The 26,071-nt window shown below is 37.6% G+C and overlaps 1 protein-coding gene across 1 annotated transcript in view; it reads right to left on the bottom strand.

Moving 5' to 3' along the window:
• The window catches only part of SNAP25 (synaptosome associated protein 25), a 77,495-nt gene that overhangs the window by 22,580 nt on the left and 28,844 nt on the right, over positions 1-26,071 (bottom strand). Inside the window, exons 2-3 of the mRNA XM_039874486.1 lie at positions 4,894-5,029; positions 2,919-2,960 (exon numbers count right to left, since the gene is read on the bottom strand). Coding sequence (XP_039730420.1) covers positions 2,919-2,960; positions 4,894-4,965 — 114 coding nt within the window. The 5' untranslated portion in view covers positions 4,966-5,029. The remainder of the gene's footprint in view (positions 1-2,918; positions 2,961-4,893; positions 5,030-26,071) is intronic.

A 26,071-nucleotide genomic window follows, 5' to 3' on the forward strand; every position in this document is an offset into this window, starting at 1 on the left:
TTCCAGTTTTAGCACAACACAAACATAGCTTCAGAATGCTTATTCTCTTCTCCTGATCAAACTGTTTTGAAAGAAAAGGCATAAAAAGAAAAGATGCTAAAACATCCTTGAAATGTTGAGGAGCCCTCAGGCACCATTCCAATCTTTTGAATCAACCTACCCTAAAGTAATACGGCTTTTCCTGGGCTTAGTTTTCATAACCTTAGACATTCATGTGTAAACATCATTTCCTAAATTTAGTGATATTAGAGTTAACTTTTTTTTTTTTTTGGCCTGGAATCAAATACTCTTTGAAGATACATTCATGACTCTCCCACCAGAATTAATTGTTCCCTCCTCTATGCTCCTAAGGCAGGTACAGCCTTGAATTTGGAGAGCTATTTTCATAGCTGTTTTCCTGCATAATATCAATTTATATCTTCTCTCCCACCCCTAGAGTTAGACATTCAATAAATATTTGTTAAAATGCGTCCATCAAAAGAGACAGTTCCTACCTCCAGGCTGAAAACCTAGTGCTATATAATTTCTAACCATTTTACTTGTGTATGGTATTCAGCTTTTCTGAACTTTCCCCACTGACCTCTGTGTAACTTTACATCATCTTTGAAACATTGATGATGGCTTCTATTAAAAGGCAAGCCTCTACCCTGCCACTCTGTTATAGCCTAAAGTCTATGAGAGATGGCACAAAGTCGGACAGTTTGCCTTAGGGAGACATTATGAATTTAGTAACCTTTCCTGTCTTTGAGAATGAATTTCAATAAGAATTCTGCTTAATTCAAATTATATAGGATTCATGCTCTTTGGGATCATGGGCAAGATCCTAGTATTTCAAGGCTCAGATTTTCCGAATGATTTCTGCCCTTAATGAATATTTAATGCTGATTCTCTTTAAAGAGAATTTCCTTTTTGATTGAAAAGCAGAATATCATCTGAATAGCCAATGCCCTAGACATAAGAGGTGATTGACCATAAATATAAAATAACTAGGAGAAAGTAAGAGCAAATCGATCTACTCTAATAATGGCTTGCTCATAAATTCCTAAGGATGAAAAATCTAATAGCTTCCTCTTGCTTATTAGAGGTAGGAGAGAGCTTCTATCTGTTTCACTCCTTATTCTAAGATGCAACTTTATGCTTGGTCGAGAAACACTTCAGGAGAAACAAACACATATGATTCTAGAATTCTACTTAATTGATAGAGCTTTTGAGATTTTTTTCCCCGCCAGAATATATTAGAGCAAGCACTCCTTTCTCAAATCTGGCTGACAATGCCTGCCATTTAAGACACAAATGTCTGTGACCCAAAGACTCTGATGGCTGAGGGGCCAGTTCATAATGATGTATTTTCATGCATTTGCTCCACCATGTTCCATGTTCTAGGTAGTATTTCGACATTGCATAGGTGGGCAAACTTGTGATAGTTTTGCTGCTTTAGAAATTTACTTCACATGTTCATACACATGAATGAAAACAACAAAAAAAGTGAGCTTGGAGGCTATGGTTGAAGGTCATAAAGATGTATCGAGATAATTATGACAGTGGACTTCTGGTCTCCCTTCAAGTCAACATCAGAGCTAACATAGAAATGTTACTAAGGTTTGTTCCCTTTCATTTATTCTCAGAGTGAGGGACAGTAAGCCTACTCTAAAAGTCTCACCAGCACTGCTAGATTTACATTATCTGCCTCTTTTTAGATCCTCAAGTATTTCTGCATGAGTGGTGTTTCCAGAATAGAACAAAGAAAAAATTTTCTTCATTTAGAGAGTGAAGGCTGCTTTTCCAAGCTGCTGAGCATCCTGAGAGCTCCTGGTTATCACCTTCTCCCTACTCCTCCTGTGGCAATTCACATTTAGCCATCATATTTCACTCTTAGGTGAGAAGCTAAAGCTGTAGTAATAAGAGAAGATGCTGGCTCCTAAAGTGTGAGAGGCAGCTGCCTTTCCTTTTAGCCTTGTGAAATTTATCTTTCTTTTTTTATGTGATTGCATAAGCGATTTAGGGTAGCATGAGGGGAGTAGGCTCATTTAATTATTCTGCTAGAAAAACCTCAAGATCTCTAAAAACGATAACCATACGTGAATTTATACATTGATAATCAGTTTCAAAGCATAGCTAAAACAGCTTCTCACTGAATAAAAACTGTTAGGCTTATTTTATTCATTTAAGATAAATACAACCCATTCCATTCTTTTTCTACTTCATCTCTCCCAAAGGACAAGTTCAATTAATCCATTTATTCTTCCTGGTTGACTGCTGCTCTCCCAAATTGGAATCAGTGAGTTTTATTGCAAATGGCCTTTTGATTCCATAATTGCTATCTGCCCTATTTTACCCATTTAAAAATAGTTCAGCATTCATTAACCATGCCTCACAAATGAATGTTCAATCCAGAGTCAGGAATATAAAAGAGCTTCTATATTTACATTATTGGTCTTGATATTTCCCCTTATTGAAGAATTTTCCTATTATTCCATGAATTTGAGTGCCTGACTCCAAAGATTATAATTTCTGAATATGTTACACCTATAGGGGTATATATTTTTAAAAGTCATACATGTGGCTAAAAACAGAACAGGATGTCAAGACTAGATGTGACTTAAAGGCATCAAAATAATTACAAATGAGATTTTTATGTAGATAATTTCTTTGTATATTAAAAATCACTGATTTGTGTAAAGCGATTCAATCTTTTGTGACTTTTGGGGAGTATTTACTTGGAAATACTATACTTCCCTGCTTCTCAGACTGTAAGGATAACCTGGGCTGGGAGGAAGAGTGGATACTTTGATGACTATCTGACAACTTAAATGTAGCATCTCCCTCCCTATGTGGCTTCCTGGTGGCCCCATCAACACTGGAATCAATGGGATCATGGTCCAGGGATTAGTTTATTCTAAAATATGGCCACTCCTTACCTCTTCAACCAGTTGCAGCATACGACGGGTGCTTTCCAGCGACTAAGATGAAAAAAAAACCAAACACAAATATTATGAGTGCAAGATCCAGAGGTCTTGGGATAATAGAACTACTTTCTTCTCTTGAGAAACACAAAGGGTCACTGTCACATATTTTTTTATGTTTATAACTGAAACACAAAAGTTCTCCCCATTTTCAATCTCTCTCCTATCAGTCTTTCTGCATAATAAGATTCCCTTAAGCAAATTACATTAAAGCTGATCTTCATAAAATCAAAACCATATGAAGCTGATCTTGATATCAAAGAAAAAGTAATCTGGAAAAGATAGTTTTGCATGTGCAGGATGTATGAAAAATTATCTCAGAGGACTAATTTGGGCTCCCTAGAAGCGGAATATTAAATTTTAAACACAAACACAATTTTTTTGTGAAATGAGATGAATCTAACATCAAGTTTCTCATAAAGCCTTAGAAACACAATTGGAAGTTCTTATCAATACAAATTAGGTTGTTGCCTTAGGGTGAAAAAAATCAAGCATGTTTGAAACAACTAGCCTGTAGGAGACAGTTATAATAATTATCTTCATCCTTAGATAAGAAAAATTAGATGGCAAGTCTGAACTCAGTGCTGGTCCCTGAGGCACAATGTTGTCACTTTTTTCTCAGTTCCTTTGAAAATACTAAGAATCTAACAACCAGTGTGATCTCTCAAAGCTGTGCTTTTAAGTGACGAACTAATTTTGAAGAAGATTCCGTAGAAACATGAAGAATGTTAACTTTCCTGGAAGAGTTGTGAACAGGCTGTTTTTGAAATAGAATGGCTATAATCAGTCGTATGCTAGCAAATGTTTAATATCTGGCTCTCCAGAAAATAATATATGAATATATGTATGTATTTAACCTCATTATTTTAATGACATAAAAGATACACAGTAAAAAATTTACAAATAATAATAAAAACTCTCTATTATAAATTCCATATAACCAATTGATTCTCACAGAAAGCTTTTGTTGATTACTGGTGACTTCTGTGCCCATAGCTAAGTGTTCACAGAACAAGTGCAGTTCTGGCATGAACACTGGTTGATATTTTCATTTACATTAATGAGTAAGAGGGAAATAAAACAAGAAGAAATATGTTGGAACTTTACTTATTTATCAATGATACAAATGACTTCTTTGCTAAAGAGAATCATCATTTTCAAATGGAAGTTTTTCTCATTTTTTTGTGTTATTTATAGTGTAATAGCTGCAAATGTGCACACTTTTAAATTTAATCTGCATTATTAATATTTTTCCCCTTTCTTAAGTCTAGACAATCAACAAAGCAAAAAGTCCAGCCCTGATTTGTAGTGTTTGCAGATTCCCATGGTATAAATACTCTCACCTTGTCTGATTTCTAAGTATATCACAGTGTCACTGCAGTGAACTTAGGAAGAGTTGCAGTAACACACCATTACACAGTATCTCCACACTACAGACCCAACACATGCCAAGAACTTTGAGAGTATAAATAGTAGCAAAACAATTAGGAAGTGACGAGCTCTGAGTATTTAGTACCTCTGATTTTAATATACTTTATTTAATTGTCTTTTTTATAATTCAACTTTAATACCGACTCATAAAGTTCTGGAAAATGTAGCAATGTTACATAAAAATGTTAGCTCTCAGAATTAAGCCAGCTCCAGTACACCACTGGCTGTCAGACACCCAAAGATATTGCTTTTCTTAGAGCATCTTGAATTTTCTAGATTTCTAGAAATTGGGAACTTAGTCTAAGACATTAATTTGTGCATAGGTTTTATAATTAATATGTTGCTGTTTGCAGAGGCCTTAGTTGTAGAGGAAATCGCAGTCATATGCATCCTGCTTTTTTTTGAGACATTAGAAGAAGCCCTTTTCCCATTGAACTTGAATAAGATAAACTACATAGCTCCCTATCTTTTGCTGCCTTCTCATGTTTCCATCCCTCACCTCATCAGCCAGCTGGTCAGCCCTTCGCTGCATCTCTTCCAGCTCATTGCGCATGTCCGCGTCTTCAGCCATGGTAGTGGTGGGAGGTGGCTGGGTGCCTGAGCTGGGAGGTTAGTAATGGGTTTGGCCACAGGACCTGGAAAGAAATAGAAATGAACATGTGAGACTTTATGTGTGTATGTGTAAGTGTGTGCAAATAGGAGAAGATATAAATAGCCCAAACTCCATCTCCATAACTCAATCATCTTCTGAGCTGGAAGCCATACTCAAACAGGGGTCAACAGAATTATGCTGTTTCTCCAAAAGACACCATGAATGCATACTTGCCAACTTTATCATGGACACAGATACCTGTCTACCTATGAAGTATTTTTTTAAGACACAAGCCGTCCAAGAGTTAGGTATGATAGGATGAATAGATGTGATTCTGAGTTAGTATACTTTTAATCTCACATTTACTTATTTTAATTTTATTTTTAATAGCTTTATTGAGGTATAATTAACATACAGTAAATCCCACATATTTGAAGTGTATACTTTGAAAAGTTTTGATATACATATAAATCCAGGAAACCATGACTACTATTCATATAAATCTAGGAAACCATGACTACAATTAAGAAAAATGAACATATCCATCACTCCTAAAAGTTTCTTCATGCCCTTTATAATCCTACACCCACCAAACCCATGTTGCCTTACTACAGGTCAAGACAACTGCTCACCTGCTTTCTATCACTAAAAATTAGTTTGCATTTCCTAATACAAATGGAGTGATATGGGATGTATTGCTTCTTTCACTTATCATAGTTATTTTGAGATTCATTCATGTTATAACATGTATTAATAGTTCATTCCTTTTGGTTGTTGAGTAGTATTCCATTGCATTCAGAAGCATTTGGAAGCAAAAGGCAGAAAATTTTTAGTCTCTTTTAATTACTATTAGAGGTTTCCACGATGGTTTATGTGGGTGTTTGCAACTATTTCTCCAAAGAGGGTGAGTCCTTGGCCTTGAAATGTGACCAGCCCATTTTTTGGCTACTCTTTTGAAACCTCAAATTACAAATTACAGGTAGCCAGACTGAGCTACCTCCAGAGGCAACCAGCTCCCTTCCCTCCATCTCTTCCTTCTTCCTTTCTTTCTTTCTCTTGCCCTTCCTTTATTTTAAAATATTGATTGAGTACCTATAATATGCCAGGACAGTGTTAGGTACTAAAAATATGGTGATGAATGAGACAGGCAAGTTCATTGTTGTCACAGAACTACAATCTAATTGGGAAGATGGGAGTGAAATAAGGAAATGAGATTATTCTGTGTGAAATTAATTATATTTGAGGACATACCATGGGTGCCATCAGTCACAGCAGGCCTCTCTGAGGAAGTCCTGTCTCTAAGAAAGGCAAACAGGGGACCCCATCAGTGAAGGGGTAAAGAGCTTGAGGAAGGGTTTAAGAAGATAAGTATTTGATATGATGAAAACATGTTTGTGAGTAACACAAATGTAGAAGGCATGAGCTCTTGTCTTGTGGCTGAGATGGCCAATTGTGTACGAGAATTTATCCTCCCTCTTCCACGGTAGAGCACAGTCTCTGGGAAATGGCTGCTCAGTCAAAAATCACATTTCCAGTCCTCATTTGAAGGATATGGTGCCATGGGGCTAAAGATGGTTCATGAATTGTAGTCAAAATGATATGTATACTTGCCAGACTAAAGCAACTCAAAAGCAGGCATTCCCTCCATGCCCTCTCATTTTCTTTTTGCCAGCAAAAAACAGGGCCCTAGAGGATGGCCAGGCCATGAAACAGTAGGAACTTGGGCCCTTCACATCTTTTCCTGGAGGAAATTTGATAGCTGACCACAATGACCTGAACCTTCATATGAGGTGACAATGCATTTGTTTTGTTATAGCAGCTGGTGTTACACTAATGAAGGCCTGAAGAAACTTAAAATGGAATAGAAACATTGCATAGAAGCATAATTTCTAATCAAAAACACATTCCTGTTTGCCCTTCCATTGAAAACTGAAGCTGGGAGAGAAATAAGATTTAGGGCTTTGGGGCAATACCATGTTTGATGATGATGATGATGATGATGACAACGACGACGACTACGACGACTTATATGAGAAACACTTTTTTATTAAAATAAAACGAAAACTATTAATCAAGAAAAATCAGAAACATACTCATTGGGAGGCAAGGGAACTACAGTTCACAGAGGGAGATTCTTGTTGCGGGCCCAGGGAGGGGCCTCTGTGACACTGTCTCCCCCACCCACTGCCGCATCGTTTTCTTGACAGCTAAAGTGGAATTCCTCTGGGATTTTAATTTAGTACCTATTATTAGAATCTTTTAAATTTATCCCTCTTGTGGAGTAACAAACTATTCAGAGTTCCCAGGTAGGATGAATCCTAAGGTAAAACTTCTTTGGGGGATAATAGATTTCACAGTTCTTTTGTTCTCAGTGATTCTTGGGCAAAGTATCAAATGTGAAATCATAGTAAAAATGAAGGAGAAAACTTTCAGGGCTGCATTTTACTAGTGGCATTAAAACAAAAAGTAGTATGTTTATATTAGGTTAGTTTTATGGACAGTCATTTGAAATATTGACCGGGCATCCTACCATGAGCCTGCTAATTTTCACACACCAGAATATGTACTCATGATATGATGTAGAGCTTTAAATACTTTGTGTCTTTGCTTAAATACAGGTCTCCATTTTAGCAGTTAGGGACCTAGGAAGTAGAAATTGGAAGGAATTTACACCAAGTCACTCCTGAACCTTTAGATGAGCACAAATAAAATTCTAATGTTCCCCTAAGTGACTGGGATCTACTCTTCAGAATAAAATGGTTTGTCAATGGAAACATTGAGTAGATTGTGGGCCATATCTTAGTGGAATGAATAAGTTCTTGGATGTTAGAAAGACGTAGTTAGGCTGCTGGCTCTGACATTCAGTTGCTGGGTGACTCTGGGCAAATTTATCACAGTCTCTGAGCTTCGGTTTTCTCAAAAGGTAAATAATACCAGTCTCATGAACTTGTTGAGGGGAATACAGTATAGAAGTTTCTGATTAATCTTGTTCATGAGGATGTGGGGGCTTAATATTGAGAAAGCCTTGCTCATTTAGGACAGGGCTGTATGAACCCTTTGCTAAAATTGGAACAAATCCAATGTTTGTTAATTAACTTTTCTTTACTAATGGCTGAGCAAGAGGCATGTTGCTGTGGTGCTGAGTGCCTATGGAAGCCTGAAACCAGGGAAACCAGCAGAGTGCCTAAGTCTCCAGTCTGTAAGCAGCATCTCTCATGGGATAACTACAGGGAGACAAACAAGACTGTCTTCTCACCCTGTTCTCCATCTTTGTATTTTGCTGCTGGGTTCCTTGGGGAAAATTCTTCCTTTAGTCTAAGCAAACAACTTGACCTTTCCTTTTAATAAGCCAGTTTATTAGAAGGCAGAGGTCTGTGTGCTTTCAAACCTCTAATGCTGTTGTAATTTCCCACTCCTCCAGGTCTATTTGTTGGTAAATGTACTGTCTCCCTCTCCTCCCCACCCCTTATCTCTCTCTCTCCTCTCTGGCTTTCATGTGTTTCCTTGGCAATCTCCTCTCAAATTTGCTATTTTCAGCACCTGAAGAACAGCTACAGGGCCCCCTGGCTTCAAGCTAAGGGCAACCTATGAAGATCTGGCTGATGGGCAGTTGGCGTGATAGCAGAAAAGCCATGTGGTGGATACCCCTGTTTTCACCACTTTCACAGTACCCCCAGGAACTCCCACGCCTTTGTCCTGTTCTAAAGTGTTGGGGTATGTCTGTGATTTGAGAGGAAGGCTGATGAGTTTCAGAGATCTCAAATGCACGGAGATTTCAATGCTGTAAAAGCGATGTCCCCTCTCCTAGTAAGAATAGAGAGAAGGCATGGAGCGCACCTCCAGGTCCTCTGTTGGGATGTTTAATGACAGTGTTTTACAAGTTCTCCCATAAACCCCAAACCCAAGCATATTAACATTCTAAGAGACAGCATCTAAAGAAGCATGATAATGTTGAATAACAGTTATTTCAGTAGCTGAAAGGATGTTATAGTGAAATGGCATCTATTATCTAGGAGGTGTGGAACACTTCACTCATATTAGCACATTAAACCTCCAACCTGTGTGTTTCCTGAGCTCATAGTGTGGCCCCAGCCAGCAAAGCCTGCTTAGTGAGGAAATAAAAATCAGAGCCACTCAGAACTATTCCCTGGGGCTCTGATGTAAGACAATTTCCCAGTCCATTAGGGGCCCAACAGTATTCTATTAATTATCTCAAATCACCAGTGTTTAGTGAAGGGTCTGGCCCCTACTAGGTGTTCATGTTAATTCGCTTATTGAATGAGTGACTGAATGAACTGTTCTGGCACCCCCAGGTGGCATTTAATGTTCCCAAGTCAGCAATTTTCCAGGCGTGGTCAATAGCAGTGTTTCTAAAACTTTAACAGGCATCAGAATCACCAGAAACCTTATTAAAACATACTGCTAGATCCCACTCTCAGAGATTCTGAGTTAATTGCTCTTAGATGGGGCCCCAGATTCTGCATTTCTAACAAGCCCCCAGGCAATGCTGATGCCGTTGGTCCTCAGACTGCACTTTGAGTAGCTTCTATCTATAGAACACTGGAATGTTAATAGATGCGGAGTCAGAGGAAGGTTCTATAGTCATATAGAATGGGGAAACAGTAGGATCAACCAGGGGCTTCAGGGAATTGTAGACAAATACAGCTCACCGCCTATTTTTGTACTGGCCATGAGCAAAGGATGGTTTTTACATTTTTAAATAGTTGAAAAGACTCAAAGAAGAGGAATACTTTGTATATGTGAAAAACAACATGAATTGATTGACAGACAACCACGCCCACTGGTTTCTTTGTTGTCAATGGCTTCTTTCAGGCTACAGCGGCAGAGCTGAGTGGTTGCAAGAGACCACATAGCCCTCGAAGCTGAAAAATTTACTATTTGGTTCTATAAAGAAAACATTTGCAGATCCCTGGGCTAAATAAAAGTAAACAGAAATCCTTAAAGCATTCCTTATCAGTCTTTCATATCCATAAAGCATTGTACATTTCCGGTAGACAAACACAACGTGTGGCATTTTCTTCTGTCTATATTTGCCTATAGACTTTCCTTTTAATGGAGCTTCCCATGATGGGCTTTGTGTTCCTGGACCATATTTTAAAAAAAAGAAATGATGTATGGAGTAAAATATAAAAATGAATTTACCTTTGATTGACTATTCTTACAGGGTTTTAGGACTATAAATCAGATTTAATCCATGTGATAAACTGTGACGTTCTGGGGTGCCTGCAAAGCCCTCACAAAGATTCCTAATTTTCATGACCAACTATAGACCAAAGTTCTCAGCCCCAGTAGCAGCATTGATAGAAGCATACGAGTGTCTGTGGCTATGGATGTATGTGGTACACAGTGAGCTAGCTGAGTAATTTGTAAGGCTCTTCATTCTCTAATGCTGCGTACAAGTCTATTTGAGTCCCACATTGGACACAGGGCAGATGAATTCCAAAGACGGCCCTTTCTCCCTTATTAAAGAGTTTGCTTATTTACATGCATTAGGCTAAGACTACTTTCTTGAGGTTGAGTCTGAACTTAAATATGAGGTTAGGACCTAGGGAGAAGGAATGAGTGAGGGTGGCTCTAAGGGGTGTGTGTCTCGATATACTAGGTGGACAGAAACATAGATGGCTATTATGCTGGGGACATTGGCCATTAATCCAAGTATGATAGGTTAGGAATGTCTTGGGGAAGGTATAATTCTCTTCATGTTTCACCTTTTAATTAATAAAACAAATCAACAAACATTATATATAGATATATATGGATATATATAGACATAGATATGTATAGATATATATACCTATTATCTAAATTATCACAAAATGCTGAAACCTACATCTTAATGTCTCCCCACACAGTTAATTATTTGAACAAAGCTTCTGTAGGGTAGATCTCTTCTCCTGTTGACCCTGTCTGCTTTCTGGTGGAATTTAACAAACGTTTATTCAAGACTCAACAAAATTCAACAAAAGTTTATTAAAGACTCACTATATTCAACAAAGCCCAAAGAAGAACAAAGGGACTTTATAAACCATGTAAAACAATTCTCCTTAATTATTAATAAAAATAACACTAACACTTACTGAGGGCTTACTCTTTGCAGGGCACTCTTTTAAGTGCTTTTCATATAATAACTTACATAAACCTTAAATGACACTATTACCATCCCTACTTTGTCGATTAGGAAACGAGCTTAGCAGTAACTCTCCATTGACACACAGATGGATTTCAGATGAGGAATTTAGGTCATTTTTTTTTCCTTTGCTCCCAAGGCTAAAAATATTAGTCATTCTTGAGCTAAAACTTTTTTTTCTAACACATTTTTGTCTATATCTTAAAATGCTGTTAGGCTTGTGCATTATCAGCAATCATTCTTACCTTGACCTGCCTGTATCTTAATTTTGGGTCATTTTCAAAAACATTTCAAAGTATGTTTATTCTCAAACACATTATGTGGTTATTTTATCTTTTAATTAAAAACTGGAAATATTTCATTCTTAGTTTCATTTATATATTGAAAAATAATGAAGAGTGTTTTAACAGGCATATCTCAGTATATTCCAACTTTTGATATTATTTACCAATTCCACCTATGCTTTTAATCTCCAGTTCTTTTTTCTTTGCCTTTGTTCTTATTTTATTTCCCTTTTCTTCCTAAGATGTGTCATTGTGTTGTTCTTTACGTAGCTTTTTGAATTGACAAAAGATTAATTTATTTTACATTTTTCTTGTTTTTGATACAATATATATATTGCTACAAATTGTCCTATATGTATTACTGTGGCACTATCCTATAGGTTTTAGAATATAATATGACTTGTTATTTATTTCTGAGGAGTTTTAAATTTCACTTTTAATTTCCTTTGTAATTCAAGAGTTATTTGAATGTATGATTTTGAAATTTAAATAATAGAGGGGTTTTTCTTGTTTGTTTGTTTGTTTTTTTGGTAATTTCTAATTTTATTTCATTATGGCCAGTGAAGGTGGCACACATAATTTTTGCTATTTGAAATTTGGTGAGATTTCCTTTGCACCCTAACACATGGTCAATTCTGCAAATATTTAATTTGTGTTTGAGAAAAAAGCCTATATTAACTTTGATTTTACCTAGTTTCCTACTTACATCAAATCAAGCTGAAAAGGAAGATTAGTTATTCAAACTCCCTGTAATCCTTAGCCAACCTGATCTATTGATTTCTGTGTATGCAAGTCTCCCATAGTAATTGTAGCTTTATCAATTACTTCTTATATTTCAGCTCATTTTTGCTTTTTACATTTTGCAGCTGTGTTTTCACATATATAGGCCTATTATTGCTACTTTTTCATAGTGAATTGTAGCTTTTATCAATATTAAAGATTAGTATTACAATCATGTACTTCGGTCAAACTCAACAGACGGGGATACATGTCTTAGACCTATCCCTTTCACCTTGATAAAACAAACTCAAAAAACAACAAACCAATATTACACATCTAAGCTGTGGGAGCTCTCATTTGGCTCATGATTCAGAATCTAACAGCAGGGCAGTCATCTGCCTTTTCTGAGTTTTTGTTCTTACCATCTAGAAAGAGCCAGCACTTGGATGTGTTTGGAGGCAGGAGCTAATTATTTCTTTCCCTGACTGCAATGGAATGAGAATGTAATCAAGGATGGGCCTAGTGTTTTATTTTCACTGGATGAAATTTATCCTTGAAGTTAATGGAACTGTAAGACCCAAAGCACCTATTCTACGGAATAGTGAAGCACAGTGACAGCTGCTGAGGCAAGTCCCTAAGATTCCTCAAGTGTATTGGGAGCATATTCTATTCTGAATAATAAGAATTCGCCCCAGGTTTGAAGCAGCCTTTCTTGAGTAAGAAAAATCAGCTGCATTTATTTCAACATTCTATGTCATATAACTCTTGTTGTCAAAATATTATGCATAATAATAGTCACTTAATGAGAACTTTCTATGTGATAGGAATCAAACCAGGAACTTTATGTAAAACTAGGAGGTTTATACAGGAACCTCAAACCTTTTTACCCCAAGCATCACCTTGAGCTTGTTAGAAACACAGAATCTTTGGCTCCACCCCACACCTACTGGATCAGATCAGCTACTGCACAAGACCACCAAGCATCAGAAGTTTGAGAAGTGCTACTTTAAACCACATTATCTCCATAATAAGCATGAAAAGAATAAAGTACAAGTTTATAGACAACTTGAAAATCAGCCAACCAAGATCACAGAGCTGGTTGGTGGAAGAAGCTGAGTGTCCCACTTGGGGAACCTGACTCTCTGCTTATATGTCTGCTGCTGCACTATCTGCCATTATTTCACTTTGCCCATCCAATGGGAGCTACAGACTTCTGCCAGCATTTGCTTCCCAAGCATACTGAAAGCTCCATGGGGTCATGGGTTCTAAATGTCTCACAGCAGTGTCCTGCACTCAGAGGGTGGACACACTGGCTGACTTTCATGAGATGAAATCTTTCATTCAGAATGCAAAGGGAAGATGCTTATCAGGAAAAGCATGCCAAGGACTTCTCATCTTCCCCAAATAAGAGTCTGTAAAAGTTAAGACTTATTCTTTAAGGTCATTAGAGCTCAAAAGGGAGAAAACAGAAGATTCTGCATATTAGAGACTCTATGGATTGTCCTAATAAATTCTTCCTCTGAAAATGATAATTAAAGTGCATATCCAAATGCCAAACTAAGGTCCAGAGCAAAGAATAATTTTAGCAGATAACAGATAGCAAGGTTTTGTTTACACTTCTATCATTAAAAATTTATTAAAACTGCTGTGTCAGTGGTTGTGTAAATTCTTTACAGTGAGGACTGGACATAGCTCCCTGTTCTTCTATCTTTACAGTGCGGACTGGACATAGCTCCCTGTTCTTCTATTTTGAACATTCTTGTGCATGAAAAAAAAAAAAATTCAACCTCATTCTCTTTTCATAGTGGGCACCGCTAGTTTTAATAAATTTCTTAGTTGAATCAAAAGATTTTCTTTCAAATATGAAGAATAAATGGCCCATGAGTGAATTGATTTTCCATCATACAACCATTTTATGCCCATTATGTGGTTCATGGATAAGTCACAAGTGCTTATAATAGGGCTTCGCAGTAGCATGACCTGAGGCCTCCTTGCATCTAATCCCTTCTAGTTACTCGTTAAAACACAAATTCCCAGTCACATCACCTGTGGAAAGAGATCTATGAAGGTGGGGCTAGAATTTGTATTTTTAACAATAACCACAGGTTCCTCTTATGCTTCCAGAATAGTTGGATTCATGCACAGCATCACGTAGGGCTGAAGGGGTTTGCAAATATCCAATGGGAAACCGATAAGCCGATGATAAAACCATCTAGAAAGGCAAGTACATGGTTCTGTCGCATTTAGGAAACCATCGAGGTCGGAGGTTCTATCTTTCTTTTCTCCCCACCATGTTCTTCTCAATATTTGATGGCATGAACGTGTTCCTTATAGGAGAATTTGGCTTATGAACCATCTCAAGTGAAAGATTTTCAACCAGCTCATAGAATTGTCATCATCTCCCTCAGTGTCTCTGAGGGGAGGCACTGACTACCATTAGAGCCCAATTGCTTTCAAGCTTGGTTTATTTATTTTCCAAACCACCACACCCCACCCTATTCCTAAATGAGACTCTACATCTATACACCTGGTTATATAAACGGATACAGTCCTGATCTGGTTTCTTTTGAGAATGGAAATTTGACTTCCCCCATGAGCCCCTTCCCTGGGCTATTCTGAGATTAATGACAGCATGGCTGACAGGCAGCTTGGCTTGGTTTTTGCTTTTTAAGGACCTGGCTCTGGGGTGGCCTGGCATTTCAATGTAGCTAGCTTTGGCATCTCCTAATTGCAACAGGGCAGCCAGCCACAACCAACACTGATTATGCCTAAATTCTCCCTTTTCAAAAATGCCAATATTTCCTTTGTCTATTTTGCAAATGTGTCCAAATGTGGTATTTAGCTTTGAGGTTTGTATTATGCAACAGTTCCTGATTGTTTACTTGGAACTGAAGCAAGGAGGACTCACTGACCAGGAGAGAGGGAAAGGCAAAACCAAACCTCATCTCATTTATACTGATCATAGTCAAAGTAAACCATAGTAATTAGTTCATCCATTTAACCAATATTTACTGAGTGCAACTGTGAGTGCAGCCACATCCGGCTCGCAGCTGGAGTGGAGTGATTGTCCCTAAAGAATAGCTGTGGGAGCTCTGGCTAGAAGCCTTTTGCTTTCAGATCTTCTCCTCCATCTTGTCGAGGAGAGAAATGATGAAAATGTTTATATTCCAAAGTGAGGACCAATAAAGAGTTCTGTGGAAAGTAACCTCGCAGGGTGATCCAATCATAAATTCTTAAATGGGCAAGTCATGGTAGGTAGTCACACCCTAGGCATATAACTTCTTTACTGGACAACTTATCTTTGCTTTAACCAAACTCTGTCAATTGTTTCTATGCATCTAGGTTAACACACTTTAGAATGCTTTTATTCAGACCCCTCAAGAGAGCACAAAATCTTAACTACCCTGTAACCTGATCTCCAAGTGACCATCCCCAAAAGAGCCCAGTATTCTCGTTAACTATCCTGTAATCCCATCCCCAGTTGCTTCACCTGGTCACATAAAAAACGAGTCTAGTTATGTCCTAAATAAAATGATTCCACTCAGGACTGCATTAACAGACAGAATCCAAGACCAAAAAAAAAAAAAAAAAAAGACACTCATTTTTATCGAAACAAAATATTTCTGTGCTCACATGACCAGGTCAACCGTACGAAGGGAGCTGCTGTATATTCCAGCTCACTGACAGTCTTGCCTTCAGTAGTGGATGTTGTTGGCACTCTGCTCAGCCCCCTGGGATCTCTCACTGTTCTGTGTGGCCATTCCCCAGTTTCTGCATATTCCACACCTGACTCATGACTGTGACTCTTCCTTTCTGGTTTTTTCCTGGGAGTGCATCCTTAATAAATCACTTGCATACAAATCCTTGTCTAAGGGATTGTTTCTGAGGTACCCAACCTAAGACAACTTCCATTGGCTTGTGAGCTGTATGGATGACTGCAAACCAGGTAGTAAAAAGAATCTATGAACATTGCATCAGGAAAAGGGATGGAGAGTGTGTGGGGGAGGGCGCATTCCTATATTCCCAGCCACACCAAAGAACATGAGACATCCTGAATGTACTTAACTTGGACTGGAAGACTCTGTGTCCAAAATATCACAGAGTAACTAGAACTTGAGGGCTGTCAGAGCATCTTCCTCACAGGAGGAAGGGAAGCTCAGAGGGGTGAAATAGCTTGTTGGAGGGTATGTCATCATCTGCAACCCAAATCTTTTACCTCCCAATCTAGTGCTCATCTCAAGGTATTCTTGGAACAACAAACATCAGAGAACTTGGAAGTGACCTGTCTTATCTGTACTCATTGAACGTTTCCAGAATGTATAAAAATAACATAACTACGGTCAATGTGGTCTGTACTTTTTTCCTATGGTTAATTTGAGGCATGTACTCTTTTTATCTGCTATGATCTCATTTCTCCACTAACAAAAGCAAAACTCTAGTTTCTTCTGGTTTAAATCTTTTCTGGCGGTACTGCTCTTGGTATATAATGTTTTCTCTCCTGAATTAAAAGAAGGCAGATAAGCTCTATGGGGTTTATCAAAGAATCAATATTGTATGTGTTGCTAAGCAAATTGAGTTTTGGCATTTTCTGTTATTTTCGACTTTCTTTTGGAGACATGATATGCTGCTTGACAGGTAAATGATACTGATAACCATGATCTTTGTTCTCCTAGGAAAGGTACTCATGGTGAAGACACCCAAGACCAGGTCTCCCATATCCTGGACCCGTTATCGTTAGGGTTTATCCAAAACCCTAAGCTTCTTGTGCCTCCTTCATAATTTGAGCATAAATACACACTAGATTATTAAATTAATCTTAAAAAAAATTGATTTCATGAATTAATGTCTCAAACTTAACTTCATTCTAAGAATATCTATAAAATCAAAATTTTTATTAATTATATTTTATTAATATACATTAAAATAGACACTCAACTATTAAAGTTTTTAAAAACAAACTTTAGGTATCATCCTCTTCAGCTCCTTTGGCAAGCCATCAAAGGTGTGTGTGTGATATTTGGGAATTCTTGTTTACAAATGTGGAGTAGAGTCACCCACCCTATTCTTGTCTACATTTTCACATGTCTGACCCGGATAGATAGGATAAAGATAGGCAAGAGAAACTTGGCAAAAAGGGAGTCTGAGTTTTTACAAAATCTAAGGTATGATGTCCAGAGCATAAAAGTGAAACGTGTGTGTGCGTAAGTGCCTTTATCCTTAAATCAGGAAGCCCACAGAACAAACAAATGATTTCTATCAAATTTTATACTCATTAATTTTGGTTTACTTAAAGCTGGGAGGAGAATAGAACTGATTGTCAAGAGCTTTGAAATCACATTGTATTGAGGATAAATAAAGGTATGAGGGTGTTTAATTGGGAGAAATGACAGAGCAAGACTCAATAGTACCACAAGGAAGAAATATTACACTTGTTCTAGGTAAACTCTTGAATTATTTGTGATTTAATTTAAAATTCTTTGGCATGGGCATGTGTTAGTTGTAATCTGTACCTTAGAAGTGGTCGGTTGGTAAATACAGTGGGTAACTGAATCAGGAATATATGCTTTTGGGCTAGGCAGTTAGCATTTGAAAGATTCTTATCAGAAGCTCACATTCCTGAGACAGCTACTTCAAGTGCTTTGACTCTACCTATGATCTATGAAGAGGATTGCTAATTAACATAATGGGTTTAAGAAATGATTTTTCACTGATGAAATCAGTGTTCAAAATATGTGAATGGCTAGAAATATTGTACAGAGACTAACATCTCACATAATATAAACAGTGTGTGTGTGTAGTCAGTCTGATCTATTCCGCTGGCCCAAGGCTTAAATTTGGTCCTTCGTTCTGTTATGGTTAGGGAATTCTCTTTTCCACTGATTCTTACCTGGAGGACTTGTTAAGCTGCAGTAAGTAATTCTGGAAGGGGGAGGTCTGATAATTTGCATTTTTAAGAAATTCTCAAGTGATACTTTGCTGCTGGTTCAAGGAACACACTTTAAGAACCATTGCTCTTACCTACTCTGATTACGAGGTCATCTGAATTCTGTCACTAGAATATTGTTGCATCTTTTTCAGATAAACCTTTTTGCCAGGTTTTTTTGGGAGTGCCCAAAAGAGCAGAAAACTGGGACATTGCATTGGTAAAACAGGTTGTCCAACTAGAATTGTGTGTTCTGTGTAATAAATATCTGCATGGAAGGAAAAATTCATTCTGAGACTCGTTTTCCTTATAATGTAATACTTAGTTTAAGAGTCATCGGAGAAGGAGACCTGCAAACATCACCTACTCTAACTACTGGAGGCTGCAGATATCTACTGAATACTTACCAAGAAGTACCAAATTGGCAGAGGACAATTTGCAACAGACTTCAAGGAACAAAACCATTAGTACTGGGAGAAAGCTTTAAGAAAACATAGTTTGAATGAAGTGAATTCCTGTTTTTGGAAATATTCAAGGAAAGGCTGGTGGCTTCTGGTGGTCGAGATTCAGTGAAGAGAAGGGACACCAAATCAGGCAATGTGTAATTTCCTTTCCAAACCCAAGGAAGTCAAGGTGCATTTATGGTGTTGATGCCACAAGACTAGTCCCCACATAAGGGTGGTTTCTTTGGAGCAATGGGAATTGGGATTTGCTGAGTACCTGAGGCAAATCCTTTAACATGACTTCTCAGTATTCACTTTTTCCATAGGCAGTTGTTGAGATGAGAACTTTGATGGACCTAACTCTATCCTCTTATTCCTTTTGGGAAAGATTTGCCATGCAGGAAGCAATACCATCTGCTTCTCCATATCAAAGGATTCATTGTGCTTAGAGACAAGGAATACCACTCCCTAAGTGGACAGACCCCCAGGAAGATGACTCACTTGCAGTCTGCTTCATAGAAGTGAGAGAACCCAAAATGCCAACCTAACAGTCATTTCGCAGGTTAATCTGACAATCTCACATCAAATGACACAGACATTTACCCTGGATTTAACAATTTTCAACTTTGATGGAGATATTTATTTTTCCCCATAGATAACAGATCTGCTATGTCTTTCCTCAAAGCAAACAGGATCTACAAACACAATTCCATTCCAAACAAACTCATCATGCACCAACCTACTAAACAGGTAAACTAAGAAACACATGAAAATTTTTTTGCTCTAGAAATTAATTTCCTGCAGGGCTTCTTTAAATAGAAAAGCCCCTGGCTTACATCTAACATTTTGTAGATCATTAAATACTTGACAAAAATAGTGGGAACAAAATTAAAAACTCTGGCCAAAGTGTCGGGAGTCTTGGCGGATGGCAGAAGAGCTCCAACTGATGTTAAATTGTCTCTGAAGTGATTGTAAAAGTCGATGGAAACAGAAGACTGATTTGTAAAATTAGATTTACTCAAATCTCCAGTAGTGTAAGATAAGTAACTAGTGTGACTGTTAACTACTTCAGTGTAAAATTTTGGTTCCTTCAGTTACTTAATTTAGCATTCACTATCATTAATATGAAGTGGATTTAAAAATCACTTTGGACTAGACCTTGTGCACGGAGGGCCCGTGGAGTTTTATAAACCACACAGAGAGTATGTAATGAGAATATCAGAAGGATGGAAGCTTTCCATGGCCAAATGATAAAATGTCCATGCTGGATAAATCTCCACTCGGTGCGAGCTTCCTGTGTTCATTTCTATCATTTAATGTATGTTTGATCATAAATAGTTTCAAGGTAGAATTTCAAAAGTCATAAAAATAGAGTGAATAAGTATTAAAATTTTATTTAACTCATGAATGAGAGAACCAACAAGATGATTAAACTGGTTCAAAGAATATTTAAATACAATAAGGCCGAAATGAGATTGTTAAATTAGATACAAAGCTGGTTAATATCTTAGAGGGGAAAAAAAATTCTATAACTTTTTCTATTAGATAGAAATCACTTAAATTTTTAGCATATAAAAATCTCCAAATTAACCAACAGTTAACTTCAGAGTCTGGAGCCTGATTAAAAGTTAATAGTTGAAAAACAAAGATAATCAGATAATCCTTGGATGGGTTCCTTAGATGTGCACCCATCCTTTTGCCTTATTTCCAAGTTTTGGAGAATTTTTCTTAAAAGATACAGGTGAATTTTTCCTTGAGCGCTATGCCATGAAATTTGGTAGCAGCAACCAGGTGAACTCTTACTTTGGCTAAGTAGATATTCACGCTTCTCCTAGTGTGTTTAGTGAAAAGGAGTTAAAAAAAAAAATCTTGTGCCCATAATTTTCAAATCTGTTGGAGAAGGGGGTGCAAATTAAAATCTCTTGGGAGCTTTAAAAAAAATCCAGATGCCCAGGCAGCACCAGACCGAATCAATGAGAATCTGAAAATGGGTCAAAGCAGCAGTATATTTTAAAGTATTTCCAGTGATTTTAATATGCATCAAGACTGAGAAGCACTGTACTACTTAGAATCAATATATATGTGTATGTATGTGTGCACATAAATGTTTTTTTAAATTAGGATATACCGATATATTTATACTTTTTCTTTTATTATTAATTATATTTTGAAAACTTTCATTATTAAACATTGCTCAAATGCCATATTTGAAGACTATTATATTTCACCATACAAATGTATTATGATTTATTTGGCTAATCTCCTATTCCTTGACATTTAATGTTCTTTTCATTTTCCTTTCTTTCTCTTTCTTTTCTTTTTTTTTTTATAAGTTAGGCTGCCACGAACATATTTAAACAAACTTTATCTACATCTTGGTATTTCCTTACAATAGATCTCTGAGAGTGGATTTACAAGTCAAAGAAAATAAATGTTTTAAAGACATCTGAGACATATTATCAAGTGCTCTATACAGAGATTTATCAATATGTACTTTTAAACTGATGATTTTCTCAATTTTTATTTCTAAAATATTTGTATATTCCAAGAATAGTTAAAAATTCATTTTTAAGTCTTTCTCAATGATCATTTTTAATTTAACATTTAAACCAGCTAAAATTTATTTCAGTATGTATATGAAAAGAGTTAAAGCTCTAATTTGATATTTTTCCAAACAGTCCCTTTTCTCAACATTGTGTGTGGAATAATTCATATTTTCTTCGCTAGTTTATCATTCAATTAATTTTACGAAATAATATGTAGGTTGTTAGTTAAGTGGACTTTGTAATAGTAGAGAAACTCATGGAAGCACATTAAAAAGATTGAAACTCTGAACAAACTATTTTGAGTATATTCTTGTCTCAATTTTAACCATTACTATTTCTGAGAGCTATCTAGTTCTGATTTTAACTCTCACTTATCAAATTCTCAGGTGTTGCAAAACAACTCAAATCTCATCTTCTCTAAGATGGCTTTAATCTGTCTGCAAGCAGCTTGTAGCTTTGTCAATAACAGGCCTGACTAAATCCATCTGTTCTACTTTATTCTCCTTCTGTGATAATGGTTATACCCTTGCATTTTCTATGAAGAAGGCTTTTCTATCTTATGTCCCAGATTGAGTTATTACCAATGAATTTAGTGGAATCTATTTTTACATATTCTTGTTTATATATGTTTATTTATTTATTATATAATTTCTATAATCATTATAGTCTCATTGTTCTATGCTTAATAGCCTTATTTAAAATCATTAAATGAAGCCTGAAGTTATCAAAGCCACAATACATGAAGGAAAAGGAGGCCAGAATTTTTAATTCTGCTCAAGAAAACAGAAACATTTTCAATGACTACAGGATACAATTCTTTTCCTTCTTACCCTATGAGATTCCTCTGTTAAATAGCAGGAAAGGTAGACTCGCCTACTAAATTTTTTAAAAATGAGTTTTACTTCATTAGCACTATTACTCTTTATTAACTTCGTTGAGTCTGAGAAACCTCTATTGTGCATCTCCTATTGCCATACATTATACAGACCACTAGTGATTTTGCATGACAAAGAGAAACAGCTGACTTCAGTGAATTTCTACCCATAGCAGAGAAAGGGGTGTGTGTGTATATGTGTGTATTCCAGAAACTGGAAGGAGCTTACCCTGACCCATTCACTATCTTTCACCCAGCCTCTGTCTTGATTAAGGAGTTAATATCTCACTTGAAAGATACATGCAAGATGGTAGACAAAAATTAAGGGTGTTGTTCGTGTCCAGGGGAGAAGTCATCACTTGATGGCCCTTTAAGTGATCAAACTTTGAAGTCCTTTCAAGCACCTAAGAGGCTATGGGAGACCATCCCTATTTCTAGAAACCTGGCAGGTTGGTGGTCATGGTCATTACACTCAGCCTAGGCCCACTTGGACTTTGTAATCTGGCAAACTCAAATGGGCAAACTTTTAGGTCCTTCTCTTACCAAAGGCAAGGAAGGCTGTGTTCTGCCTGACGTCTTCTAGGGAAGTAATGCTTCAGTGGCATTTCAAGTATCCTTAGGTGGCAAATGTCTGTGCTGTGGAGTCCCATTCTGTCTCAACAAGCTTTTTGCTTCAGATGAAGAAATGGCAGAAGCCTCAGATTTCTTGCCATGGCTGAGCTGGAAGGGGAAACTGAGGGAACTTTCCTGAGGTCAATGAGGCCCAAAGCAAGCTGTCTCTGTTTTGGTATAAGTTTCTGAGGCTCTGGGACTGCCCAGTGCTTAGAAAAAAGTTTCCAGACTCCCTGCAGGCCTGACTAGATCGCACCTTGCCTTGGGGCCATGATTTTTTTCCTTAGAGGATTCTGAATACTGCTTTCTCCATCTATTGTAAGTCCTCAGGCTTCCTATACTGCTTCTCTCCTTGCCACTGAAGCAGTAGGGTAGGTCAAGATGGGGCCAATTACTCAAAGCAAGCCCTGGTTTTGTAGAAACTTCAAAGCAGGATCCTCCTCCTCTGGGGTTCTACAAGTTCTTTGCAGAGACACTTCTGGTAGTGAGAGTGAAGGGAAAAGGAGGTGGTCCTAGGCTGGCCTCTATCTCAAAAGCCTCTCAGGAGCAAAATCTGAGCCAAGAATCTGTGTGCAAGGGGTTTATTGGGAGAATGCTCCCAGGGAAGACCAGGGAGGGAGTGAAGGAAGTAGGTCAAGAAGGGGGAGGAACCTGAGCAAGCAAAGTTTATTCTGCAGGAAGGTCTGGAATATAAAATGCACCTCAGAGTAGGTCCTACCTCAAGGCCAGGGAGCTGGGCTTTTAGATTCCTTCCCACACCAACCAGTTATTGGTGAAAGCCACTGACTGGGGCAGGAACACAAAATATCCCAGCATTTCTGGCTCTCTGTATAGGGGAGGCAATCCTCTGTACCCAAGGGGACCTCATGGAGGACCCACAGTGCCTACTATAAGAACTCTCTTGGGATAGATTTTCTTACAAGTCTGAACTGACTGTACCCCAGAACTAGAGAGGAGCCATCTTGCCAAAAGCAGGTGGTAAGCCATCTGTGAGCTCTGTGGGAACATGAGGCACATCCTGTTTAGAGAACCCTGCCAGTTAGCAGGGCGAAAAGCCTGGCCAAGTCACCCTGAAACCTGCCTGGCCAGGCCCTTCATAGGTGTCAAGACCTTTTCTCCAGTCCCAAGGTGTGTGGGTAACATATAGATCACAGAATGCTGTTGTCATGAACTGTATATGCAGCGGTCAGACAACTTGTCTTAGCACCCCAAATACACTTTAGAGTTAATATTGAATGACACCCCAAAGGGCAACTGACCTGCATATACAAATTACATTTTCAACCCTCATCACTCTGAGAAGTTCAATAACAGTCCTCAATCTTGCTAAATGTCCAGGACTCTTGGCTGCTTAGCCACTCATTCAAAGACCTTAATAATAATGAAACTATCACTGAGCACTTAGTGCCTGCCAAGCCCTGTTTAGATCCTCTGTGTGATAATTCATTGCAATAGTCCCGCAACTCTGCGAGGTAGGCATCTTTATTATCTTCATTTCACAGATAGGAAACCAGGGCACAGAGGGTTAAGTGAATGATCCAGAGTTCCCTAGCTTATAAGTGGCAGAGTTGGGATCTGAAATTAGAGAGCGTGAACCCAGGGTCTCCAACAGTGACCACTAAGTTACAGTATGGTGGACATACAGCCGTAAGAGCTTATGAATAGATTCTGGATATAAAGAAGCCAGAATTCCATCAGGATTTGGTTCAGGCCTGGTGAATAAATTCTACTTTAAAAATTAGGTCTCACTTTGGCCCTCATTTACTATTATGACCGCTTATAGGTGAGGAATTAGTGATAAGGTAAAGAAAAGTGACTTGGTTAAAATCATCCAGTTCTTAGTGTCCTTAGTACCTCATTCTTAGTCTATGATATTTCTATACACCATATTGTCTCATTCAGTCTCCTTAGCTATCCTCTTCCTTAGAAACAATAATTTAAAACAGTTAAACATTTACTGGGTTCTTAATGTAATATGCACCAGGTGTTCAGCACTTCATATGCATTTTTAAAAATTTAATCCAAGTTATATGTGTATGACATAGCTTCTATTATTATCTTCATTTTCTTTTTCCAATGGAGAATCCAAGCCTTAGGGAGGTTTAACTATTTTGCCTAAGGTCACGCAATTAGTAAGTGGCCAAAAACTAAATCTCTTTGATTCTAAAATCAATTGTTTCAATTAGAGTCAAGAAAAATTACCCAAAACTTAGAAATAAAGCAAAAGGATAGCATCCTTTTATACTATACTGGAGCATTATCTAATTAGCTCATCTAATGATTATCTAATTTTCTAGGGGAATGTTTGGCTTACTATTTTTTCTCTTCACCTTTTATCAGTTTTATTGCTTTCTAGAACATTAATCCGTTTCATACCTAACTTAACAAATTTATTTTAACATTTCTTTCCTGACTACCTATATAAATCTTTGTTCCTCAAATGCTCTGTGGATGAACCTTACCAGCCCTACTGGTTTTCTCACTAATGACATAAATGAACCTTTGACACTCACTATATGTTGATGGAAAAGTCATGTTTTAACTTTTTGGAAATTACATTTTGCCACTTCCGTGTGTGCATGTGTGTGTGGTGTGTATTATTGATTATGTGTGTGTGTGTGTGTGTGTGTGTGTGTGTGTGTGTGTCAGATATTGTCTTATCCACCTAAGAATGGCAACACTTGAGATAGTTCTAGAAGGTCATGGCAGCCATGTTAGAAAGTAAGTTTCCGATTCTTACTCTTTCTTATTTAGCAGGTACTAGTAGAGTGCCTTGAGAAACACAAGTGTACAAAGAATTTGCACCTCGAATCTCTCCAGATTCCTGTCCTTTTCATTCCCCTAGATTTGAGATTTATTTTTTTCTAGCTGCACAAATAGCTAAAATTTCCATAAATTCATTTTTAAGGGACAGATATTATAGATAAACAGGCTTTTGGGGGGCCTGTAGTTCACTTAAGCTAGAACCTCTAGGGGATGTGATGAAAATGAGAGATTTCATGAATAGCAAAATGGAGAGGCAAAAGGCACCCAGGAAAGGTTAGCTTGCTTTAATCACAAGTGCAAACATGGCTTCCTTCAAATAGATTTATGGGTTCCTTTCTGGAGGTAGCAGCAGGTTTGTTTAACATTTTACAAGGAATCAGATCTCATGGTTATTAATCATTGCTCTCTCAGGAGCAAACCTGATGAAAATGCTTGCCTACTTACTTTTACTGTAATCCTACAAATCCCTGTAATTTCATTTGCCATAATATCACCTCTCAACCATGCTCTGCTTTCTTTTCCTGGCCAGCTTCCACTGAGCCTTCCTAATTCAGTACAAATGGCATCTCCTGGAGGAAGCTGGTGGCCTGGGCCAAGGCCTTCTCTGAACTCCAGTGGGTTCTCAAGTATCCTGTCATAGTATTTCTTACCTCATGCTACAATTGGCCTCTTGACATCTCTACATCCCCCACAACCCTGTGTCAGGTCTTCAAAGGGTACACTCTCAGTTCCAATGGCTAGCACACAGAAACACTGAGTACAATTTTTT

This window comes from Pteropus medius, unplaced genomic scaffold, assembly GCF_902729225.1.
Source record: "Pteropus medius unplaced genomic scaffold, Ma_sr-lr_union100, whole genome shotgun sequence".
Classification (NCBI taxonomy): domain Eukaryota; kingdom Metazoa; phylum Chordata; class Mammalia; order Chiroptera; family Pteropodidae; genus Pteropus; species Pteropus medius.